The 20,666-nt window shown below is 40.2% G+C and overlaps 1 protein-coding gene across 1 annotated transcript in view; it reads left to right on the top strand.

Annotated features, from left to right (window-relative positions):
- LOC132405432 (complexin-2) overlaps window positions 1-20,666 on the top strand; it is a 149,941-nt gene that overhangs the window by 125,419 nt on the left and 3,856 nt on the right. Inside the window, exon 3 of the mRNA XM_059990228.1 lies at window positions 4,304-4,479. Within this exon, the coding sequence (XP_059846211.1) occupies window positions 4,304-4,479 (176 nt within the window). The remainder of the gene's footprint in view (window positions 1-4,303; window positions 4,480-20,666) is intronic.

Raw genomic sequence — 20,666 nt, forward strand, 5'->3', positions numbered from 1 at the left:
TTGGATTTTGATGAGTTATGGAATAAGCAAAATTACTAGTCCTCTGCACTCTACTTGGAATCTAAAAGAGGTGGAGGACCTTACTGAGATTCCTTAAGATTAATACCGGGGAGCTTGCTTCAGGAACTTAGACTACACTAGACTGTAGGTTTTGGCAAATAAAACAAAGTGAGGCAGTTCATGTTTAATGAAACCGATAATACATTTTATTGAACTCCAAAACCTAAAACCAAAATCGTGCTAAAGATCCTTACGTAACAACATCACCGTACCAGACCAACTTCTTAAACCGAAACCCCAACTCAATGTCAGTGTTGTGAATTATGTACATTTCTCCCAGCTACAATACCCTGTGAGACCAAGTTCCGAATTCACAACCCAGTTCATCTGAATGAGGGTTGCAAAGCTACAAAACTGAAAGAAAGTGAAGTAAGTTACAAATACGAGAAAATCTGCAGTTGCTGGAAATCCAAGGACACGCAAAAGGTGTTCCTCCAGCATTGTGTGTGTGTTTCAAAGTAAGATACGTTTTAACTATTTGTCTGTAGATAGTGTTTAATCACTTAGGTGTTTTAGATGAGTTTACATTTTTCAATTTTTTCATACTTTTTCAGTTTTAGTTGTTTATTTTATGGGGACATTCAGAAGGATTGAATTGTCTTCACAGCTAACAGCAAAGTTATGAGTAGGGTTTTGCCATCCATCCAATATTTTCTGAATAGTTCTATGGGCAGTGCTTAGCTTGAGGAGCATTTCAACTGGAAAGATCAGCGTTCCGGACCTGGTGAAGGTAAATTGAATTGGAATGAGGGTAATCAATGAAACGGAATAATCCAGGACAACATGAAAGAACCTGGTATTTGAATGCTTACTCAAAAATGATTATTGAAATTCTAAAGTGACGCCAAAATAGAATAATGAGATTGACTTACAATTTTCTTGTGCTAGAAGACTGGCAAATACATAGAGAAGGTTCTTCTTGAAGGAGGCTACAAAAGTTGCGACAAGAAGGTTAAGTTACAATAATTCAAAAACAAGGACAAGGATCCTTTATACTCCTTGTACTGCATTGGGAGCAAATAGAACTGGAAACAAGCAAATTAATTGCACTACCCAAACATAAATGCAGTACAAAGACACAGTTAGATTATGCCTTGTAAATACTCAGCTGCATTGTAAAAGTAACTTTGGGTACCAGAGCTCACGTTGTTACAGTTCTGAAGCTCAGGAGGTGGCACAGATCAATACTATTGATACAGTGCAGTGGCATTGTGTTTAAATGCCATTTAACTCTCTCAATGCAATACAATAATAGCAACACACACTTCTGGCAGCTATTACTGAATATCAGTGCATGTAGACCTAATCATAGACTTCTTGGCTACAAAATTAAAGTAATTCTATGCTGCATTTTTTTCATTTTAAAATATTTTTAAACAACGTTGTTACAAATAAATCCTCATCTTACTGCAGTTTGATAATGAGATGTACCTGTTCTCTGAGAATTTGTTGTGAATTTTTTTTTAACTTTGTTTCAGCAGTACCATGCAATACATGATAATAGAGAGAAAACACTGAATTGCATTAAGTAAATATGCATGTATATAAAATAGTTAAATTAAATAAGTAGAGCAAAAAATAGGAAATACAAAAATCGTGAGGTATTGTTCAAGGGTTCAATGTCCATTTAGGAATCGGATGGCAGAGGGGAAGAAGCTGTTTGTGAATATGTGTGTGTGTGCCTTTAGGTTTCTGTACCTTCTTCCTGCTGGTAACAATGAGAAAATGGCATGTCCTCAGTGGTAGGGGTCCTTAGTGATGGACACCAACATTCTGAGGCACCATTCCTTGAAGTTGTCCTGGATATGTACCAATGATGGTGCTGCCTAATTTTACAACTCTCTGCAGCTTACTTTGATCCTGTGCAGTAGCCCCAACCCCCATACCAAACTGGTGTGTTTTCCCATGTTCTACTCTTTCCCAAGTCCACAAGCAGTTCTTTGCTCTTACTGACGTTGAGTGCAAGTTTGTTCCTGCAGCACCACTCAGCCAGCTGATGTCTCTCTTCCTGATAGGCTGAATGCCCTCTGTGTATTATTTGATGCAATGAATGATGTGACACCAAGGAAAGGCTTCTCTCCCCCTGAGGAACAGCACCCTGTCTAGTCACAGCTGAGGGGAAGAGGGTACTAGTCAGGGTAAATCCAAGCAAAGCCAGGGGGCGGACAACAAAGCTGGTCAGGAGTTGAGGGATAGTACGGCTCAGCTACCAGAAATCATAACGGACATCTTTAACATCTCTTTGTAACAGTCCAATGTCTCCACAGACTTCAGGCAGCCACCATCATTCCAGTACCCAAGGCAGCAATGGTAACTGGCCTGAATGATTATTGCCCAGTGGCACAGACCTCAAAGATTGTTAAGTGGTTTGTGTGGCTGGTAATGGATCATATAAGATCCCACCTTCCAACAATATTGGACCCTTTCCAATTGGTCTACCACTCAAACCGGTCCACTGATAATGCCACAGCCTTGGCCCTCCATTCCATCTGTTCCCATATAGAAAATGCTGCCCTATAAGTCAGGATGTCATTCATCACCTTCAGCTTAGTGTTTAACACCTTCATTCCTCAGAGGCTGGTGGGTAAATTCTCCTTGATCAGATTCAAGACTCCTCTGTAACTGGATCTTGGACTTTTTGACAGAAAGACCCCAGTTAGTCTGGGTAGGCAACAATACCTCTAGCTCCATCACGCTGAGCCCAGGTGCCCTCCAGGGTCATGTGGTCAGCCCTCTGCTGTTTGTGCTGCTGACTCCCAGGACACTACCGGATTCAGCTCAAAGCACATCATAGAGTTCGCAGATGATACTTCAGCGGCTGGCCTCATCAGCAATGATGAGAAGGTGGCATACAGAGAGGAGGTATGAAAATAACAACCTGAGGCTCATCATAGACAAGATGAAAGAGGTGATGGTGGACTTCAGGAAGGCATAGGTCAACACTCTCCATTGCACGTCAGTGGTTCTGCCGTAGGGAGTGAAAAGTATAAACTGCCATGGTATGCACATAATGGACAATCTAACCTGGACTTACAACACCACCTCATAAGTCAAGAAGGCACTACAATGTTTACACTTTCTGAGATCAAGACGTGCAAGGTTCCCTGCCCCCATTCTAATAATGTTGTACAGGACACCACGGAGCGTATCCTGTCAGGTTGCATCATCGTGTGGTAGGGAAGCTACAAGGCATCTGACTGCAAGATCCTACAGAGGATAGTAAAAACTGTCGGGTGGCTCACTGGGGTTTCCCTTCCCACTATTTTTGACATTTGCCGGGAATGTATTATAGAAAGGACATGAAACATTGTTATGGATCTCTACCACCCATCCCCCAAACCCTTTGGCCCATTACCATCAGGAATGAGGTACAGGAGCATCAGAACTAGGTATGCAAGACTGGGTATCAGCTTTTTCCTCCAGGCTGTAAGACTAATGAATACCCTTTCACCACTGGGGTCTCATCACTTGGACAGTGTTTACTCTACTGTTTATTGGTGCTGCACATTTCACGTGTATTTTGAATTAAATTTTATTATCTTAGTTGTCGTAATATTTTGTTTTAGGTGCTGTGTGTGATATATATATCGGGTGCACCATGCTCTGAGAGAACATTGTTTCATTTGTTTGTATATATGTACAGCCAGATGGCAATAAACTTGAACTTGAAGAATGGACATTCCTTTGTGACAATAAAAATATGTACCATAACCTAATCTGGATGTGAATGCAGACATTACCAAGACGGATTGGCCCACAAGAAACATGCAACTTCACCTATCTTTGTTCTAGCCCTGGATACCTAGCAAATGTCATCCTAATTTTCTAGCAAAGGAAGGGAAGTGGCTATCATCCATTATAGAACTGCTATCTGTGGAAGGAAGCCCTCAATCCATAGTAAAAATATTTTCATTCACTACAACATCATCAAGAAGACACAGTTGATAATTCAGCCACTTTATCATAGTAAACAATTTTTGCATTCTTCCTTCCAAAGCACTGGGTAACGGTAGGTCAAACCATAACCCTTTAGGAACCTAGACCCTTGGACAGCTGTGACAAGGTGGTTTACTTGGTCATTATTTATCTTTGACACAAACCTTTTCAACAGTGTAAATTTTGCATTGTTAGGTGAGGCCTAATTCATCTGTACACCCACATCAAGAGTTTATGTGATGTCAAGTTTGTCATGTCTCAAGTGTAATATCTTATTCTTGGCAATCTTCATGGTTCTTTCATACAGGGGCCACCAAAGACATGGGGAAGATGTTGGGCGGTGATGAGGAGAAAGACCCAGATGCACAGAAGAAGGAAGAAGAGAGACAAGAGGCCCTTCGTCAACAAGAAGATGAACGTAAGCAAAAGCATATTAGAATGGAAGCTGAACGGGAAAAAGTACGACAACAAATACGGGACAAGGTAAACAAACTTAGCTGCCACTATTAACTTCATCTGTTTAAACTGCTCTCAATTATATTTGTAACATATATGCTTGACAAGTGATTATTACAGAAGAAGGCACAGTGTAATTGTTCTGCAACAAAGCTATTTATTTAAAGTCTGCAACACAAAATAAGCTTCAGCCTGACAAATGACAAATACAGTTTAAGGAATGAAATAATCCTTTGCTTCTGGTGTTAATTTTCATTCATTGGTTTAATATATAGTTTAGAGCCTCAAGGACTTGATGCATTTTAACATAAGTATTTACAAGGCTGTTCCATTTCCCCAACACCTTTCTTAATCGTCCTTACTGCATTGTTGAGCCTGACCTGTAAAAGAGATGCAGCATAGAAAGAGTCCTCTTGGCTCAGAGTCAATGCTGATTTCCAACCATCCAATCACATTAATCCCAATATTTTACTTCCCACATTCTCATCGTCTTCAATGGGAATGGAGCAAACTTACTGAACTAATTGGAAATTGTACAGCCTACTGCACCTGCACTCTAGAACCAAGGTCACCTGTACATCAGTAAGTGAACCGAACTATGCAAATGGCTTTCATGCTTGTGTATGTTCAGAGACTGAGCTTCAAGCCATCTTTGACTTGGTCCTTGAAACAGATCTACCCAGTAATCAATGTATGAAAGACAAAGGTCCTCTTCAAAATTACCTACTCTACACTACACTGTCCTTTAACAATAAAGTTTCACTTAAAACATGAACCATTCCCTTGACATGAAGCAGACCAGACTTCTACAATAGGCAGCTTACCCAAGCTGTGTCATGGGTTCAGATTATCAGGAAGGCAGGGGAAATGAGTTAATTACTTGCTCAAAGCTTGTAATGGGAAATAAGCAGGTTTTGATGACAGTTCAAGGAAGGAGAAAGAACACTTAAATGTTGCTATAGGGTATTTATTTAAAATATAACAAGAGATAAGAAAGATATACTAAAGAGTAAGTCGAAAGCACAGTATAGAACGGTTGATGAAAGAACAAATCTCATGCCCTTTTGCTTGTTAACTCCAATTTCCAATGACTGCTCTGGAGAATTTCAGAGGTCGTTGGCATGGATCATGATTCTGGACTGAAGAGAACTCCGCTGAGCTTGTTCACTACTCACGCATATATAATCAAGAAAGCCCATGCTTCTTTTCTAATCAATGCATTCCATTCAGCTACAATTCTAAAACTAATTATTTCTTAATGAATTTTACATTATCAACTAAACCAGCCTCACTCGTCTCCAAGAAAAATACAAATTATCTTATTTCACACTTCTTAATGTCTCACATCTGCGTGCCTCAAGGCCTCAAGGATCGCACGAATTGAGACCTTTCATTTGGTAACAGACTTATTCTATCATAAATGATTACTTAGTGCACAGTTATTTCTATTATAGGTGCTAAGTAGATGACTTATTATCAAACATTATTAGAATTTTCATTGCGTTACTCGGAGACACAAAAAATGAAATAAAATTTAATCAGTGATATCAGTATTTCTTTGCAAAATTTGGATGGAAATGCACATGATGCAGGGTGGAAAGACCTCAATATTTTTAAGGTGTTTGGTGATTATTTAGTAAGTAGTTCAGTGTAGAAATATCAAAATGAAAAAGGTAATATAGATTGGCAGAATAATTTGCACTCTTCAAATTTCTTTTTTCATTAGAAATCAAGTTTTATCCCCAATAGCATCAGGTTTAAAAAGGCTAAAAATAGCCTTTTATGTGCAGCTTTGATTCCAATGTGACATGATGAGCAATTAGCATGTGCTTAAACTGTGAGTTATGTCACATGCCCTATTAGTGGAGTAAGACATTGTTACATTAATCAGTGTGCAATAGTGATTGGGTTGCAGAGCCCGTACCCTTAAGAAGCTGAACATGCATTGAAATTTATTTATATATACCGAAGGCTGCAGAAACTGTTGTAACAAAAGATGAACAAGTTTGACCTTGAATAATGTGTGAAATTCCTGCACTTCCATAGCAACTTCCTCACTGAAATCTGACGTCTGCTGCAGCCACACTTTTGCAACCATTCTGATATATATATTAATACTTAATGTCCATTACATGATGTAGGAGCTTAACTCACTTGGACAACAATCTTCATTAATCTATTTCCTGATGATTGACTAATCTGCTGTGTTAATACACTTACCACAAGTAGGAAGGCGTTCAGATAAAGGGTAAAGGTTGTACCAATTGATTTTGCTAACTAAATAGCACTTTTGATAACTTCTCGTGGAAGTTCCATAAGCAGCACCAACTTTAACTGTGGAGTTTGCAAATCAGCTCCATCAGGTTTCTCTGTGTTAGACCACGCTGAAGTTTCACTGCTCTGTTCCCTATTAATTTCTTCTAAGTCCTTGCAGTTTTCAGCATGTCGCCCATCATAGGTGATCTTTGTAATTAGGTTTTAAAGAGCATCCTGCAAGATAAACAAAGCTCATTCAACTTTTTATTAGTTTGGCCAGTGTTTGAATGGAAGGCGAGGCAAAACGATTGAGGTTAAAGAGTGCTTGCAAAGAGGTCAGATGTGCGCATGCTAGTGCTGAAAAGTGCCTGAAGGATACATGTCCTTGGCACACAGAGGCTAAAAGCCTGATGTCTTTGGAGGAGATTGATGTAACAGCATGAGTTCCGTACAACAATATCTTCACAGTGGGGAAGCTTGAGCAAGTAATTTTAGAAACTTCCCTAATGCAGGCCTGAAATGTGCAGTGTTAATGTTTGGTGAAGGGGAGCTATTGATTAGAAGACTTTAAATTAAGACCATAAAGAATAAGCAGAGGGGTAGAAAATGCCAGGAAATATATTGGAGGTTTGACCCAAAAGCAGAACACTAGGGCCGGCAGTGATGAACTGTTGTATATCAGACTCCATCAGAGAGGGAAGAGGAGTGGGCCCATTAGAGTATGTGTGTGTTGTAAGGTGTGCCAGTGGGAGCAGGCTTGTGCTGTAGGGCCTGACAGATCCCAGATCCCAGATGATCAGAGTGAGGATCTACGAGGGTGGAATATGGACTGAGGGTCCATGTCTATTTTTAGCTGGTTTAAACTGTAGTGACAGCACATCCATCTTAATGGTGCTGGGTCAGTAGGAGATGCTGAAGTAGAATTGCTTGAAGAAGAGGACCCTGCGAGCCTGACGTGGGTCGAGTTGGTGGGTCTAGTGAATGGATATGAAGTTCTGGTAGCCAGTCAAGATATAGAAAGGATCGGTCTGTCCCATCAGCCAATGTTTCCATTTCTCCAAGGACCACTGAATGGCGAGAAGCCCCCTGTCTCCTACTCCATTACAGTGCTATGTAGAGTTGAACTTGCTTGAGAAGAAGGCAAAAAGTGTGTGTCTTCCTGTCCAGTCCTCACTGGGAGAGGATGGCCTGGGTGCCCATGGCAGATGTGTCCACCTCTAGCATAAAAGATCTAGAAGGGTTCGGATGGTGGAGAAGGGGAGCAATGGTGAAGTGTCTCTTGAGCTTCTCAAAAGTGTGGACTGCTGCAGCAGACCAGGTCATCTGTGAGGTAGGTGACTTGGTGAGGGACATAAGGAAAGGGGTGATTTGGCTGTAGTTCCTGATAAAGCAGTTGGAAAAATTTGGAGAGGCCTAACAAGTGATGTGTCTGTTTGAGTGAGCATGGTTGGAGTCATTCAACGAGTGTGCACTTTCATTGGGTCCTTGGTTAAGCCTTGAGGTGAAAGGACGTAACCCAGGAAGGAAATGACTGTGGTGTAGAACTGTCATTTTTCTAATTTGCAGTGCAGCTGGTTCTTGAAGAGCCAATAAAAGGATTGAATGGCCATGACAAACATGGTCTTGGGAGTCCTTGGAGAATATGAGGATGTTGTCAAGGTAGACAAACACATACTGATGTAGTATGTCTCAGAGGATCTTGTTTATGAAGGTTTGGAAAATAACTGCATTGTTGAAAATAACTGAAAGACAAGTATTTGTAGGGACCAATAAGTGTTATGAAGACCGTCTTCCACTGATCTCCCTGATTAATGCAGAATGGGTTGTACACTCTCATAGATCCAATTTGGTGAAGATCTGGGCTCAGCAGAATGTGCTATCCTTCCAGGGGAGAGACTAGTGGTTCACAATGGTAAATATATTGGTTTCATAGTAGTTGATACAGGTTCCAAAACCCTCTTTCTTCTTTTTGACAAAGAAGGATCTTGCAGCATCTAGGACTGGGGTGGTCAAATGAAACTGTGCTCTAGTCATTGGCAATGTAGCCATTCAGGATTTGGGTCTCAAGAGTGGAGAAGGAGAACAGACAACTGCAAGGAGGGGTGTTGCCCAAGAGAAGTTTGATCACACAGTCAGGTGGCCTGGCTTCCAATTGACTTAAGGCAATGGCAAAGTCATCACATTCCTGTGGGAGTTTGGAGAGGTTGAGAGCTACCTCCATGGATTAACTGGGTAAAGTTAGTTGAAGTTGCAGGCAGGTGGGTTCCCAACTCCGCAGTGAACCGGATGACCAGGTGAACTGAGTGTCATGAGTGGAGAGATGAGTAGAGTGTTGGGCAAGGTGATGGGGAGGAATGGGATGGACTCACAATGCCCTCCAAAGTTCATGAGCTTAGGCCATGTGCACATTCTAACCATCCCAGTTCCCAAGGGTCATCCGTCAATAGCCATGATACAGAAATGGTGAGATAAACTTAGTAAGGAGTCCAAGCTGCCCATAGAGTTCAGTTCAGAAAGTTGCCTGCTGTGCAGAGTCCACCAGAGCCTCCTGCGCGTATAGAGCTACTGGGGCGTGGGGGAGAACAGGGGGGTGAATTAGGCTATTGTGCTGGAATGAGAAGCCAGGGGGAGCTTACCAGTTAGAAGCCCCTTGATTTTACCAGTGGTGGCGTTTTCCTGGACACAGTGGGCACTTGATGCATGGGTGATCTGTGGCTCCACTGTAAGTGCATGAGTGTTTCTCCATCGATGCTCATGACCTTGGGGGATTAAGGAGCTGTCCCCACCTGCATGGGCTCCAAATGCATTTATGATGAGGGTCATGCAACCTGAAATTGTTCTGGGAACAGTACTGGTGTTCTCGTTGGAGGGTCATTCCAAAAGACAGTTGTCAATTTGAAGGACTAGAGTGAGTTAGTGAGTATCTCCTGGGTGGACAACTCATCCCTAAAGCAGTCTGAGAGGCCGTTCATAATGGGCTTTCCAGCTGCACTTCAGTGTAAGGCGCTGAATTCCACGGAGTGATCCAGCATTGAGTACGAGCCTTGATGCAGGTGAAGTATCTGATCTGCTGCCCCCTTCTACTCACCAGTGAATCCCTCACATTTATTGCCAATGGTGCTTTTATTATCCTAGTTAGTGGTGGCCCAGTCAGGAGAAAGATAACAAAGGCAGTCTTGGCCCAAACCTTGGAATACAGAAATTGCTGGATCTCAAAGTGGAAGCTACACTGGCATAGGAGGTTACAGTATTGGGTTAGGGGTCCATTGAAGCATTTGGGCTCCAAGTGGGGAGGTTGACTGATGAGAGGTCACTGCATCGAGATGGAGAGTTGACTGAGAGTGGTGAGTGGTCAGTGGTTTCCTGCTGCTTTGGGATTATGTGCTACTGTTGATGGATGACTTCTTTTAGGTGAGTGTACTCTGCTTGGTTATCTGTTGATTCACACATCCTGTCAGGAAATGTAGTAGAGCCTTGATCCAAAAGCAGAGCAGCAGAAATATTTAGCCAAAATGACATTTTACTAATAAGTGCAAAATAACACACCATGAGGGCCCACAAAACAAAAGAGAACAGATACTTAACAAAAGTATCAAGGTAACTGAAGACTAGGAGCAAGTGATTGAGGCTAGCTGGTTCAGTGAGTGAACAAAGGGCCATGCACAATAGCTATGGTTCCAACCACAGGTGCTGAGTTGGAACCAAGTGGCAGATTGCTTCTGTTAGCTGTGTGGAGACTGGGAGTTGCCAGCCTGTAGAGCCTCTCAGTAAAGGTAAGCAATAACCTGCCAGGAACAGAACTTGCATCATCAAAGCAGTACTGTGCCTACCTTTCTGCATTTCAGCTACTTCGTTAGTCAGGGCTCCCCTTGTGAAGCCAATTGCTACCTTTGTTGAACACCATAGCTTCATCTTATTTTGGGAAGATGACTAAGGAGTGACACTAGCTGAGTAATTCTTCTATATAGCCAGTATGGACTTGATGGGAAATCAGTTTCCTTCCATGCTACAATCTTTCACCAATTCTGTGATTCCACTACCCCACTTGATGTGTCAGCTCCAGATTCAGTGTTGGGCCCTGTCTGAGCTGGAAATGTGGGTACACCAAGCATCTTCGGGAACTCGACTTTGGGACAGCCAGTAGTCGCTCTTTTGGTACCATTTTCTCTCCAAAAGATGAACGAAGCCTCTTTCCATTTCAAAGCTGACAAAGGACGAGTTCTGGAAATAGAACACTTTTCCTACTGAGATTAGAAATGTTCTTACAGTTTCTGTTGAAGTCATGGGGATTTGGATGAACTCCCTAAAGGTAGTCATTGCCAAAATCTGTGTAAGTAAGAATTAAAAATAAGTAATCAGAACAATTGACATAAAATAAAACTTCCAAGAAGACAGTAAGTAATGGAGCATGAATCACAAGCAAGTTAAAACAACAGCTAATTTTAATAACACACACAAAATGCTGGTGGAACGCAGCAGGCCAGGCTGCATCTATAGGGAAAAGTGCTATCGACATTTCAGGTCGAGACTTCTACAGCACTTCTCCCTATAGATGCTGCCTGACCTGCTGCGTTCCACCAGCATTTTGTGTGTGTGTTGCTTGAATTTCCAGCATCTGCAGATTACCTCGTGTTTATCTAATTTTAGTATACAATTTTATCTATGAAAATGTCATCAAATAAAGTCAGCATCATGATCTGCATATATCACAGGAGTCTTATAGTATCAGATGCAGAGAAGCGTGAGTTGTGCAGGATCTCTGTGGTTTTATCACAAATCCTACTCATTGAATGTGTCAATGTGCAAATGATTGAAATTAATTTTCTATCCTATGATTCTGTGGCTGAAATAACAACCATTCACTGACTGCAGGCGTGTCTTTCCTAAACTAAAATTATATTGCAATTTAAAACTATTTAACATTTATAATGAGTACAAAGGAGAAAACATAGCTTAATCTCTCCAGAATTGTCATGCTGCATAGTCATAGGATATTAAATACTGCAAGCTATTACCTAATTTTTAAAGGACAGGGATACGTTTCCCAATTAACTGATAGGAGCTGAATTGGTATCTATAACTTCTACATTACATGCAGACAACAAAAGAACAAAAGGAAAACCAGGGATGGTGTTTTTGCTTCAATGGAGTCGAGTCCTCTCAACAAAAGAGGCATACTTCTTTTGAAAAGACCAAAGGAATGCTCAATATCCCAGACTTGAGTCACTGTTCACAAACATTTCTATTTTGTGATGAAGCACAAGCATATAGCCTATATATGATCAGACATGACAGGCATTAGTTTAGGGGATAGCCTGAATAGTAATAGCCTTTTTTTTTCAGATGTAATTAAAAGTACATAAAAGCCACTAGCAACAGTAATAACTTGATTATAAAACATCTATGACAAGGGATATTTCAAGAAGCTTCGCAGAAATCAAATAAAACAAATTTTAACACCAATCCAGAAAACCCCATCCAAGGACAGAAACAGAAAACCTGGCAATTGTTTTAATGAATTATTAAAGCGAGGTGAAAGGGGGAGTTCTCAGAGAGAAATGCAAGAGCTTAAGTCCTATACTGATATCACAGCAATGAAAACTAGGAAGGGCCAGGTGCCCAGAAATGGAGAAATGCAGAGATCTTTCAGGATAGTGACTGGAAGCAAAGATATAAATACGTTAGTGATTACTTGCTAATGGATTAAGTTCACTGTTATGTGTATTTGATGACCCCACAGATGAAATGGAAGTACTGGCAGGATTTTTCGTAATATTCTACTCTACAACACACTTGAAGCTCACAGAATGATTTCAATTGCACTCCACTGAAATACTCTTAAAATTGTTCACAGCTAGTGCCTCAGAAAAATAGATGGGCCACCATTTCAAGTGACAATTGCTCAAACAGAACATTTGTAATGAAGTCTACACCTAAATGTTAACTGGTCTTTTTTCCCTCTCAGATGCTATCAGAAGTGCTGTCTATTATTAGCATTTTGCTGTCTTTATTGTGGACTATTATTGTATTTCTAATTTTTATCAAAACTGATTGATTCTTTATTGTGACAACATATAAAGAATGATAACTTACATAAGCTATCATCATCTATGCTTGGGATTCTAAAGGTATGTTGTTCTATTTTAGTTTCAGCAGGGTTTACTTGGAAGCGCCTACAATTATTGGGAATTATTGGAATGAGAAACTTCCCCAACCACCTGACACAAAAGCAAACAATGCAGATGTTGGAAGTCAGTAATAAAACCAGGACCTATGCATGAACTGGGGATACGACCACTTAAGGAAAATTGGAGCTCCCACCTGCTTCTGATAGTGGTCTGGGACACAGTTAATGCCTCATGAACCCATCAATTACTGAGTTAACATGCACCAGCTGTGATGTTTATGAACCAAGTATTGGGCATCTTAGGGCTGTTTAAAAAAGAAGAGAGGCATTTCTGAAAAATCACAAATTTATCACTTGTTTAATTCCTTCAAAAAACTCCTTCCATTACCAGCTTATTTTTGACATGTTAACTTTTTAGCTATAGAGTCTTACCATTACACAGTCATAGAGTATCATGACACAGAAACAGATACCTTGGTCCATCTGGTCAATCCAAACTGATCTACTCCCTGGTCCCATCTACCTGCACCCAACCATATTCATCTAAATCCCTCCCATCCATGTAACTACCCAACTTCTCTTAAATGTTACAATTGAACTTACATCCAGCACTTCTGCTGGCAGCATGCTCTGTATTTGCACCACCCTCGGAATGAAATTTTCCCCTCAGATTCACTCTGCGCATTGGTTGTTTGTCAGTCTGCCTTTGTGTAAGTTTCTTCACAAATTCTATAGCATTCCTACAAAAAATGAACCTCAAATTACTATATGGTGACAGACACAAAATAACATTTGATAATAAATTTACCTTGATTTTGACTTAAATATTTTTCCTTTCACCCTAAATCTATGATCTCTAGTTCAAGTGTCATAGAAACATTGAAACATAGAAAACCTGGAGCACAATACAAGCCCTTTGACCCACAAAGCTGTGGCGAACATGTCCTTACCTTGGAAATTATCTAGGGTTACCCATAGCCCTCTAATTTTCTGAACTCCACGTACCTATCCAGGAGTCTCTTAAAAGACCCGATCATATCCGCCTCCACCACCGTCTCCGGCCACCCATTCCATGCACTCATCATTCTCTGCATAAAAAAACTTACCCTGACATCTCCTCTGTACTTACTTCCAAGCATCTTAAAACTGTGCCCTCTCATGCTAGCTATTTCAGCCCACGTGATCAATGCCTCTCATCATCTTATACATCTCAATCAGGTTACCTCTCATCCTCCGTCACTCCAGGGAAAAAAGGTTGAGTTCACTCAACCTATTCTCATAAGGTATGCTCCCCAATCCAGACACAATCCTTGTAAGTCTCCTCTGCATCCTTTCTATGGTATCCACATCCTTCCCTTAGTGAAGCGACCAGAACTGAGCACAGTACTCCAAGTGGGATCTGACCAGGGTCCTATATAGCTGCAACATTACCTCTCGGCTCCTGAACTCAATCCCAAGATTGATGAAGGCCAATGCACCATATGCTTTCTTAACCACAGAGTCAACCTGCACAGCAGCTTTGAGTGTCCTATGGACTTGGACCCCAAGATCCCTCACTGATCCCACACTGTCAAGAGTCTTACCAATAATAGTATATTCTGTCATCATATTTGACCTACCAAAATGAACCACCTCACATTTATCTGGGTTGAACCGTATCTGCTACTTCTCAGCCCAGTATTGCATCCTATCAATATCCCACTGTAGCCTTTGATAGCCCTCCACACTATCCACAACACCCCCAACATTTGTGTCATCAGCAAATTTACTAACCCATCCCTCCACTTCCTCATCCAGGTCATTTATAAAACTCACGAAGAGTAGGGGTCCCAGAACAGATCCCTGAGGCACACCACTGATGACTGACCTCCAAGCAGAATATGACCATCTACAACCATTCTTTGCCTTCTGTGGGCAAGCCAGTTCTGGATCTACAAAGCAATGTTCCCTTGGATCCCATGCCTCCTTACTTTCTCAATAGGACCTTGCATAAGGAACCTTGTCAAATGCCTTGCTGAAATCCATATACACTACATCTACTGTTCTACCTTCATCAATGTGTATAGTCACATCCTTAAAAAATTCAATCAGGCTCGTAAGGCATGACCTGCCTTTCACAAAGCCATGCTGACTATTCCTAATCATATTATGCCTCTCCAAATGTTCTCCGTCAACTTACCGACCACTGAAGTAAGACTCACTGGTCTATAATTTCTTGGGCTATCTCTAGTCCCTTTCTTGAATATGGGGGATCAATGTCTGTGACCCTCCACTCCTCCAGAACCTCTCCTTTCTCTATTGATGATGCAAAGGTCATCACCAGAGGCTCAGCAATCTCCTCCCTTGCCTCCCACAGTAGCCTGGGGTACATCTCGTCCGGTTCCGGTGACTTATCGAACGATGCTTTCTAAAAGCTCCAGCACATTCTCTTTCTTAATATCTACATGCTCAAGCTTTTCAGCCTGCTGCAAGTCATCACTATCCTTTTCCATAGTGATTACTGAAGCAAAGTACTCATTAAGTAACTCTCTATCTCCTCCGGTTCCATACAAACTTTTCCACTGTCACACTTGATTGGTCCTATTCTCTCACATCTTATCCCCTTGCTCTTCATATACTTGAAGAATGCCTTGGGGTTTTCCTTAATCCTGTCCATCAAAGCCTTCTCATTGCCCCTTCTGGCTCTCCTAATTTCTTTCTTAAGCTCCTTCCTGCTAGCCTTATAATCTTCTAGATTTCTATCATTACCTAGTTTTTTGAACCTTTCATAAGCTCTTCTTTTCTGCTAGACTAGATTTACAATAGTCTTTGTGCACCACAGTTCCTGTACCCTACCATCCTTTCCCTGTCTCATTGGAATGTACCTATGCAGATCTCTATGCAAATATCCCCTGAACATTTGTCACATTTCTTCCATACATTTCCCTGAAATGTCACCCAACCTGAGGAGAAAAGTCTGCAAGCATTCACCCTATCTAAACCTTTCATCATTTGATATGCCTCTGTAAGATCTTCCTTCATTGTCCTGTGCTCCAGGGAATAAAAGCCTAACCTCTTCAGCCTTTCCCTATAACAGAGTTCTCAAATTCTGGCTACTTCCTTTTAAAATAGTCATTTCAGAAAATAGTCTTCAGAAGACATCAATAAAACTGTGTTTAAAACTTCTGTCATCACATACTGAAAATTAAAGCATGTGAGGAGCAGTGTATCATTAATATTTCCATTAACTTTATGTCTTGTGCCCAATGTGTACTGCTAAGACAAACGGTTATGGCCAGGAAGACTTCATGATCCTATCATTAATATACCAGGAACACTGTTTTTGGTAAAATGAGAGAGCTAAAATATGCAGTTTATAGTTTTACTTTCCTTTAGAACAGATTAGATATTTTCATTCATTGATCTTTCACTTCAATGAACAACCCTGTCAGTTAACCATGGGGAGAAGCAGGAAAACGGGATCCCAAATTACATTGATAATAAACAATTTAAATTGTGTGGTACATGCTAAAGTAAAGAAATAACATGTTAAAGATGTTACAGTCTTTCTCATTTAATAAGTCCATTTACTCTTGATGGTAATGTTAGAGTGAAGGATGTGTCAAATGATGAGGTTATACGCTCAGTGGCCACTCCTTTTAATGCAAATATCTAATCAGCCAATCATGTGGCAGCAACTCAATGCATAAAAGCATGCAGACATGATCACAGTGTTCAGTTGTTGTTCAGACCAAACAACAGAACCCTAATAGTCATGCATTATGACAGTGGTGTTTTGAAGAGCATCTCTGAATGCACAACATGTCAAACCTTGAAGTGGATGGGCTCTACCAGCAGAAGACCTTGAACATACACTCACTGGCCACTATAATAGATACAGGAGGTAATTAATAAAGTGACCTTTCAGTGCAAATTGTGATCATGATTTTATTAATTTTTTATCCTTTAGAATATAAGGACGCTCGAGAACTGATAAACAAAAACGCAAATTATCTGTGATCATAATCCTACGGAATGAATTTTAGCTAATTTAAAGAGTTGCTTTGCACTAATCAAGCCTGTCAGAGAGATATAAATTTTGAAACCCACGATTGTACAAGTTAGTTCTTGCATCTAACAGATGTAGAATGACAGAAACAAGGTACGCTGATGTCGATAGGGAGCTTTGGAGTTGTAACTCCTTCACTCTCTCTATGGAAGGAAATTGCAAGTTAAGCTAGTAATGGACTACCATACTAAATTGCTAAAGCTGTTCAACAAGATAACCCTATGTTGAGTGCCAATACTCTGGAGGATTCATAGTTAGGATTTCATTTTGCCATAATGCCGGGAAAAGAAATTGATGCAATAACTCATCAGGTGAAACATGATTTGAAAGATTGAAATGTGAAGAAACACCAAAGGTGGCACAAATTAAACTCAATAAGTTCATAGAAGAATCCAAGGGGCCTTGTCAAATGCAGAGAGTAAAAAGACCCAAATATTTTTGGCATAGTATATTAACATTAGTGCTGCTTAACAAATATAATTCTTCTGTGCTATCTGTGTGGAGGTTGGATGTGATTCCTTTGAATGCATGGGTTTCCCTGGATACTTTGTTTCCTCTCACATGCCAAAATGCATAGGTTAATTGGTCTCTTTAACTGACATTATAGATTATTTGTTAGAATTAATGAGTGTGTCGGATGAAAAGGTTGTTGGACTAGTGGGGGAATGGGATTGCTTTTGCGAGTTGGCATGACTGAATGGGACAAATGGCCTTCTATATCATAAGCAAACATGAAAATTATTTTACTATTGCCACAGTTATGCCCTGACTGACATGTAATTGCAGCTTGAGCTACTTATTGCTAAAAAAAAGAGACAAATATGATTAGCAAAATAAACCTCCTGGATGACCAAGCAGCAGTCAGACAAGTTACTAATGCAGAAGTTAAAGGAATTTTTTTTAAAAAGTGAAAATCAAAATAAAACCAAAAACCAGAAACCAGAAAATTCTGGAAATACTCAGTAGGTCTAGTTGTGGGTTAATGCTCGGGTCAAAGGTCCTTCTCCCAAACTGAGAAGGAGACAGGGGAAATTTGATAAATCCAGGAAGGGTGAGGAGGATGCCTTTGATTGGCTAAATTTGATTTATCCCCACGATGACCATGGGGATAAACTGTGAACAAGGTTATCTTGTCATTGAGTGAATGGGAATAGTTAGAATGAGAAAATGGACAATGGAATTAGGATTTAAGAAAGGTACCCATGTTAAAGTATATCTGAGCTGTTAAAATAGCAAGATATGCAGGCACAGATTTAGCTATGAAAGCAGAAAATGTCACTGATTAAGCTCATACACCAAGCTCCAAGATAGAGCTGTAAGTGAACCAGAATAAAAACCAACATCTGACCAACATAATGCACCAACTCATCGTAGGAAGTCAGAAAAAGAGATTTGAATTCTTCCCACTGGTGTGACATTATGAATAACATTTAATGATGAATAATGATTGAAGCTGGTTTAAAATAGATTATAGAGGGCAGTATTTCTATTATAGTGACAAAGTGAAGTGATGATAAAGTAAGTAAATGTATGCAAAGTGAAAGTCCTCTTGAACCTGTCTCCATGGCGAAAAACCTCAATGATAATAAAGGTGCACAATTGCCTGGAAAATGTAGACTACTTCCCACAGATTGGGAGCCTTCTCAAATATCTTTAAAGATATTCCCCATTGCCTTTGGATTTTTTGATCCAAATATTGGCTGAAGATCAAAATATCAAACCCAGCACCTCATTATCTACCAAGCAATTATACCTGTCCTCTTTTACACTTTTGAGTCATAAACTACCTGTAGCAGCTTATCTCAGAGTTCTGCAGAGATACCATCATTGCTATCTTTGCAAAATTCTTCATATCCATTGTCAAAAAAAGTGAAATACCATAATCTCCCAAAATCAATATCCCTAATACTGAGGTCCTAATTAAGTTGAGTCACCACACGTTAGAAAACACAAGAGATTATCTTGAGGAAAAAGGAAATAATTCTATGATGTGTTCAAAACTTCCTTCAAGGAAGAATGTAACACTTTTACCACCTCATAAAAATCACATCACCCAATTAAAATGGAAAAGGCATATTCTGGTTGGTAACGAGAACCTCAAGAGTAATCATCAGGAGCGCAGCACAACAGCAGGGGGGTTGTACTACCTGTCTCACTAAGTACCTCCTGACCTACACTGATCTTATCTGCTACCTGAAAATCCCCAGAACTGTTGTAGATATAAAGTTGTACTGCATGGAAACAGACGCTTGGCCCTCTATGTCCATGTCGACCATTGTAATTAACTATAAAAGTTCCAAGTCTGTTTTCCCCAGACTTGGTCCGTAGCCTTCTTTGCCTTGGTGATTCATGTTCTTGAATCAAAGTAAGTGGAGTTGGTAGTAAGCCATCGTGAACCAGCAAGAAATGCCTAAGAAGACAACTAAAGGCCAGGGCAACAAGATACAAAGATTCACTGCTGCAATTGTTTTCATTTGCATAAAATAACACAGATATCACTTCAAAATTGATTCTCTTATTTGGGATGGTGGAGGAGAAGTAGGGCTGTTACAGGTTCATATGGGCTGCTTCACATAGATGTTCTCAGTTCTAATCGATCAGAAACAACATACACATCCTCATAGCCAGAAAGTCAAGGTCAGATCTTTCTTTGGTAGATGATTGGTGAAAGTGGATTTACTGCCTTTTTAAATAAGTAGAACAATAGGTGTGACTGGCTGGTGGTGTAATGTCATCCACACTGGACTTAGAGGTGAGTGATCCCAAGTTCGAATCCAGCTGGCTCCTTGCAGGCTTTGCATCCGTGCCAGGTTGAGTGTCGAGCTAGCAACTGGGCCTCATAAAAAAAAGTCAAATCCTAAAAAAAGGGCAAGCTTGCCCCCCAATCTGCTACAGGGCATGGAGAGGAACATCAACAACAACATCCATAGATCATAATGAAAGTATCAAAATAATAGCCCAGGAACTGAGATGCCATCAATCACATTTGCAGGCAGTGTTGCCGGTTATGGGGTTACTTTGTTGGTGTTTGGATCACACTGAATGAAGAGCTGTACTAAAGAAAAATATTTTGCTAATCTATGAGGTGACATGGAAAGTAATTGAGCTCATCGGCTGTGGCCATGAATTTCCTTATGAAGCTTTCTTTATCCATGATCTCTAATCCTATGCACCTGAGGTTTAAGAACATTAAGAGGCTCAAATATCATTTAAATCTTTATAAGGACTTAAAGAAGTGTTATTTTACATTTAATGATGTACTCCCTCGGCTACCTGCATTACTTTAAATTAATTTACCCACACTTTCTTCCCTCACCTTTGTTGCCTGCACACCCTGCACTGTGATATTTATGAATTAAAATGCAGATGAGCTGACACAATTGAGTACTATTATCATATTAGCAGTTAGATAGATGCTGCTTCAGTTCAAATTGCTTTAGGCATAACTTGCATTAAATTAGGAATTTATCTCTATTATGAGCTAAATTTCCACGAGCTCAACAACAATTACTCATTTTGATGAGCATATATTAATTTACAATTGATGCGCCTGATGTCATCCATCTAAAAGCAAACAGAAAGAGATTGAAATTGCCCAGGCACCTGGTCATTCTATGATCTTGAGAGAGAAATAGCCTTTACAAAATCCAGATTATGATATTTATGATGGAGCCACATGGATAATTTGTATGCAATTATGAAGATATGTTAAAAATTATCTTGCAATTAACTGTAATTCTTTCTTTCAGGACAACAACCTTTATTTACCCTTATCCACAGCAA

The sequence above is a fragment of the Hypanus sabinus genome, chromosome 15 (assembly GCF_030144855.1).
Source record: "Hypanus sabinus isolate sHypSab1 chromosome 15, sHypSab1.hap1, whole genome shotgun sequence".
Classification (NCBI taxonomy): Eukaryota; Metazoa; Chordata; class Chondrichthyes; order Myliobatiformes; family Dasyatidae; genus Hypanus; species Hypanus sabinus.